Source organism: Triticum urartu, chromosome 3A (genome assembly GCF_056163025.1).
Source record: "Triticum urartu cultivar PI428250 chromosome 3A, HENAU_Tu73, whole genome shotgun sequence".
NCBI classification, from domain to species: Eukaryota; Viridiplantae; Streptophyta; class Magnoliopsida; order Poales; family Poaceae; genus Triticum; species Triticum urartu.
The window spans coordinates 429,445,041-429,450,630 of NC_141875.1; the positions used below are offsets into that span (position 1 = coordinate 429,445,041).

Sequence of the window (5,590 nt, forward strand, 5' to 3'; positions counted from 1 at the left end):
ATTCCTTTTCTTCAAAACCCTAAAATAGGCAAAAACAACAATTCTGGGTTGGTCCTCCGGTTAATAGGTTAGTCCCAAAAATAATATAAAAGTGGATAATAGAGCCCAATAATGTCCAAAACAGTAGATAATATAGCATGGAGCAATCAAAAATTATAGATACATTGGAGACGTACCAGCGGTCATGACAAAGCCGCCTAGTCGGAGAGTTTGGCCTACAGCCAGGGCTCTCCCAGAGGTGATGTTGTTCTTGACAACGAGACGAGCCATCCCTCCTTATGATGACGACATAGTGGAACTCTCAATGAAAGCACCAATGTCGGTGTCAAAACCGGCGGATCTCGGGTAGGGGGTCTCGAACTGTGCGTCTAAGGCGGATGGTAACAGGAGGCGGGGGACACGATGGTTATCCAAGTTCGGGCTCTCTCGATGGAGGTAATACCCTACGTCCTGGTTGATTGATCTTGATGATATGAGTATTACAAGAGTTGATCTACCACGAGATCATAGAGGCTAAACCCTAGAAGCTAGCCTATGGTATGATTGTCTGTTGTCCTACGGACTAAACCCTTTGGTTTATATAGACACCGGAGGGGGCTAGGGTTACACAGAGTCAGTTACAAGGGAGGAGATCTACACATCCGTATTGCCAAGTTTGCCTTCGACGCCAAGGAGAGTCCCATTCGAACACGAGACGAAGTCTTCAATCTTGTATCTTCATAGTCCAACAGTCCGGCCAAAGGATATAGTCCGGCTGTCCCCCCCTAATTCAGGACTCCCTCAGTCGTCCCCCACCTGGTCGCCGGTCTGATCGCAAGCCGAATCCGTAGTCTCCGCAACGTCTTCAACAGCCACTATGTCGGTCCGATCGCAACCTTGCTTTGATACCACTTGTTAGAATAAAACGCTAATGCAAGATCACAGACGACGCCGAGGCACGATATTTGTTAACGAGGTTCATCGATATGGCTACATCCCTGGGGCATGACTACGGGCGCTCCTCTCCAAGATACCGCAACACCGGCCGCCCGGGCGCTGCACAAGCCGTCGGCTCCCCCGCGTACCTGTTGCTATCAAGTCGTCATGGGTTACAACGTGTGGTGTCCCTCCGTATATAAGAGGCCTAGGATACAAGTGTCCGACTCCTACACAATTAATACCTAACTACACCAATTACAACTTCAAGTCCACGTAACCCCTTGCGTACATAATATTCGACACAAATATAACACCTTTGATAAAAGTCGGGGAAATCATAGGCTCTAGAAAATCGTTTGGCACTGGTTTAGGTCTAGGCACCGGCTTAGAGTACTCATTTTTTAGAACCAACTTCCGAGAAATCTGCAATTCACCCTGGTATCTGCGACGGCGAACATACATGTGCGCATATATCGGCGAAGGTTGTCATCAGTTGAGATGCAAATGCCAATCTTGTTTTCCTTTCTAGGATACGCAAATGCCAAGCTTTGTTCTATTAGAGGCGATACGTACAGGCGCACACAACAACACAAACACCAAAGCTTAGCAACCTGTCCCCAAGATGAAGCGCTCGCGTGCTGCAGCGCGGCACGCTTGATCACGCCAGCTTCTGCTCCGCCTTCCGTAATCCGCCGTCGTCGTGCTATGGCGTTCTATGCAGCGTTGCAGGAGGATTTAACCGGCCGGCCGGCGATCCGAGCTGGTTGATTTGATGGGCCTCACCGTCCAGCTGCTGTCCGCTGTTGCCTCCCGGAACCAGGCCGCCGTCGGACAAGCCGTACTCGGCGGTGTCGAGGTCGGCCTCGAACCCCATCCGCCGGAAGAGCTCGATGTCCGCCGAGTACTGCCCTGAGTCGTACGCGGTGCTGTGCCCGAGCTTGACGCCGTTGGTCAGGTCCGTCGAGCCGCCGTCCACGTCCAGCGATCGCCACACCTAGTTCGACGCAACACGAATTTCATCTCACCAACTATAGCATATAGCAGCTACGTAGTGTAAGCTCGATCGGTAAGAAGATTCATCTGATGCTAGTGGCGCTACCTGCACCATCCTCGGTCTCTTGGTGACGGTGTGGCGAATGCAAGCGGCGGCCGCCTCCACCATCCTCCGCATCTCGATCTTGGAGTACCTGCACTCTAGGGCAGGGTCGGCGATTTCCCTGAAGTCGTCCGTCTCCAGCGCATCCACCAGGAGAGGCCGAGCCTGCCACGAATTAATACACAGATTGATTTCACGAATGGCGCCACAACATGCATGATCAATTGTTCAGACGCACGCCACATGTATTGTACGTACCCATTCAACTAAGCTTTCTTCTCCTAGGGGTTGAGACGAATCTACAGGCTTCCGCCCAGTGATAAGCTCCAAGAGCACCACCCCAAACGAAAACACGTCGGATCTGTCCGTCAGCTTCCCGCTTGATGCGTACTCCGGCGCCATGTACCTGTTGTTAACATGACATTCTGAGGCCAAGGCGGTTCTTGTGAGCAAAAAAAAAAAAAATACAGAGCAGAGCAGAGCGCTTGAAATCTACCTAGGCCCATATACCGGCCCAAGAAGAGTAACTAGACCAGCAAAGATGCAAAGTTCTGCATGAGGCAGGAGCTTACCCGAATGTGCCCATGACGCGCGTGGAGACATGAGTCATAGAGTCGTTGGTTAGCTTAGCGAGACCGAAATCTGCAACCTGTGATGATGCCAAGAAATGAAATCGACATCAATCGTCACTAGTACATGCATGAAGGGAAGATGAAGCAGCTGTGCTGCCTGCAATATACACCTTTGCCTCGAAGGCGTTGTCCAGGAGAATGTTGGCTGACTTGATATCCCGATGTATGATCCTAGGATGGCCTGCCACGCAACAATCTCACAGGAATTATTAATCCAGTACAGGTTAACTATGAACAAGGCGCAGCACGATCGGACAAACGAAGTGTCACCTACAGTCTTCGTGCAAGTAGGTCAATCCACGGGCTGATCCGATGGCAATCTTCATCCGCTTCGGCCAGTCCATCACCGGAAGCCCTTCTCCGTGCAGGTGGTGCTCCAGCGTGTCGTTGGAGACGAACTCGTAGACGAGGAGGCGGTGGTTCTCGGTGACGCAGTACCCGACCAGCGTCACCAGGTGGCGGTGGTGGATGCGGCTGATGATGTCCACCTCCGCGCGGAACTCCTTCTCCCCCTGCCCGCCTCCGGCCTTGAGCTGCTTCACCGCCACGCGCCGCCCGTCGCCCAGCGTGCCCATGTACACCTTCCCGAACCCGCCCTCGCCGATCACGTTCGCCGCCGAGAACCCGCCCGTGATCCCCGCCAGCTCGTCGTACATGAAGCACGATTTGTACCCGGTGAACTCGTACGAGTTCGTGTCGCTCGGCGACGCTGCCGGCCCGTTGGACGGAGGGTACGAGTTCGGCGCACCTGCATGCACCAGCGTACGTATCAGCGGCCGATGTAAGCGGGCGATCAACTTGTTCGTGGACATGAGAAAGACTCACGTGCGGGCACGACCATGGTTCCTCTCTTGCGCATGGGTGGACGCCGCTTCTTCCCCCGGTCGCTGAGGCACGCCACAATGAAAAGCGACGCCAGTGCCATGAGGAACCCGGCCACGGCGACCCCAACAATCACCCCGATCGGCAGGTTCTCACCCAAGGCTCTCGCCGGAGGTGCCAGAGACGGTGGGCTCGCCCTCGCGACGGCCGGACCGGGAGGGCTCTGCCACGTGCCAGGAGGAGGCCTGGAGGCCGGCATAATGCTCGAAGGCAGCAACAGTGAGGCAGCTGAAGGGGTCCCTGGAGCCGCCGGCACCTGACCTGCTGCGGCCGGTACTGATGTGGGCGTCCCAGGCGTTTCAATCGGTGGGGGCGATGTTCCTGCACCGGCGGGAGGTTTCGTGGCTGACTTCGCATTGAGGGGAGGTGAAGGGGTTGGGGTGGCTGGTGCTGGGTTCTTTGGTTGCGATGGTGGTGGCGACGCCGGTGGTGAGGTCGTCGCTTTCGGAGGTGATTGCTGCGACGGCGATGTCGTTGCCCCTGGCGATGGCCGAGTTGATACACCAGGCGACGGTGGCGTCGATTGCGCTGGTGGCGGCGACGATTGTTGCGAAGGCGGCGATGGCGGGGGAGAAGAGGGTGGTGGTGACCGGCTTGCCGGCGGAGTTGAGGGCGGAGGCGAAGCCGGAGGAGGTGGGGACGATGCAGGAGACTTCTTTGCCGGAGGCGACCCTGGAGGCAAATTCGCACTCTGATTGTTGCCGGAAGACGCAGGAGGTGGAGAGGACGGGGGCGGGGACTTAGGTGGCGGTGTGGGCGGCGGAGGCGATGACCGTGCCGGCGGCGGCGGTGAGGCTGAAGACTTCGGCGGGGGGGCCGGAGGACCCCCTACTACGGGGGCAGTGGCCAAGTGTTCGACCGATTCCACGAGAACGCGCGGCATGATAAAGCCGCGCGTTGAACTGAGTCGTTGCCGATGCCGACGCGCTCCGAGAGGGACCCTATAGAAGAAACAATGGCATCATGTTCCCGTGCGTCGGCGTGGTCGGCAGCCAGGCTCTCAGAACGGCATCGGCGGGACGGGCGGCAGGTGGAAGCAGCGTGGAGCGCGCCAATGGAGACGACGGAATGCGCCTCGCCTTGCGAGGAAGACGGGCGGGGTGTAATGTCGTTGCGCCTTCTTCGTTTTCCTCGGTCAGATTTTTTTTGTGTGTTTCGTTTTTCTGGTGCTTTTCTTGGATGGGAGGAAGAGAGCAGCTTCTGCAAGGGGGCGAGAAATGAGGGCGGCCGTAGGGGGGAACCGGCGCCATTGCGCCAACCTCATTGTTTACTGGAGTTAACTGCTAAACTCTGCAAGTTTGGCTGTGTTTAGAGCCAAAGTGTACCATACCAAATAAATTGGCTAGCGCGCATGATTTCTTTTTTCCATTTGTTTTGAGGTAATGGATTGGCATAAAAAAAAAGTTGGCTCGCCCACGCCTGTGTCATTCCCACCAAATCCTTTTCTTTGAACATCTGTAAAGACACAAGCGCTTATATATAAAGTCACCGCAAAGACACATAGCGATGAACGCACACACGCGTACCCTACCCCTATGAGCATCTCCGAAAGACTGAGCCGGCATATCATCTTGAGATTTACGAAGTCACCGTAAGCGCCTCATCGTCGACGGGAACGTCTCCTCCCACTGAATGCGCATCGCCGAAAATCCTGAAATAAATTCAGAAATAAATGCGAGCACCATGATTTGAACCCTGATGGACTAGTGATACCACAGTTCCTCTAACAATCATCTAATCACAGATTGGTTCGCCCGTTCCCACCAAATCTTGAGACCTCCTATTTAACGCGCAAGGCGCTGGTTGACCGGTCACCCCTATTTCTCGCGTTACGCGAGACGAAGGCAGCCTCTCGCGTCGCAGAACTATACATAGGCCGCGGCCCAGCTGCGCGGTAAGTTCCAGCCTCCTTTTTTCTGTTCTCAGTTTTATGTTTTTCTTCTTTGCTTTTTTTGTTTACTTTTGTTTATACTATAAAATATTCTAAATATATATATTATAAAAATACTCTATAAAAACATTTTAAAAATGTTGAACAAGAATTCCAAAAATGTTAAATAAG

At 54.3% G+C, this 5,590-nt stretch overlaps 1 protein-coding gene across 1 annotated transcript; it reads right to left on the reverse strand.

The window, feature by feature from the left end:
* Positions 1 to 1,417: 1,417 nt before the first annotated feature.
* On the reverse strand, positions 1,418 to 4,671 carry LOC147979953 (proline-rich receptor-like protein kinase PERK3). The gene is made up of 7 exons (XM_087547271.1): positions 3,472 to 4,671; positions 2,921 to 3,394; positions 2,757 to 2,827; positions 2,587 to 2,663; positions 2,273 to 2,420; positions 2,018 to 2,179; positions 1,418 to 1,912 (listed from the first exon to the last, which is right to left on the reverse strand). Exons 1-7 carry the CDS (start codon positions 4,409 to 4,411, stop codon positions 1,622 to 1,624), a joined length of 2,163 nt encoding a protein of 720 aa, XP_087403397.1. The 5' UTR covers positions 4,412 to 4,671; the 3' UTR covers positions 1,418 to 1,621.
* Between the last annotated feature and the right edge of the window lie 919 nt (positions 4,672 to 5,590).

What these genes read in the sequence shown, in the direction of transcription:
- LOC147979953 (XM_087547271.1), bottom strand. Translation starts at nt 4,411, where the DNA reads ATGCCGCGCGTTCTCGTGGAATCGGTCGAACACTTGGCCACTGCCCCC. An exon ending in AACCATGGTCGTGCCCGCAC is followed by an intron (nt 3,395 to 3,471) that starts GTGAGTCTTTCT and finishes TGGTGCATGCAG; the next exon opens with GTGCGCCGAACTCGTACCCT. An exon ending in ACAACGCCTTCGAGGCAAAG is followed by an intron (nt 2,664 to 2,756) that starts GTGTATATTGCA and finishes GCATCATCACAG; the next exon opens with GTTGCAGATTTCGGTCTCGC.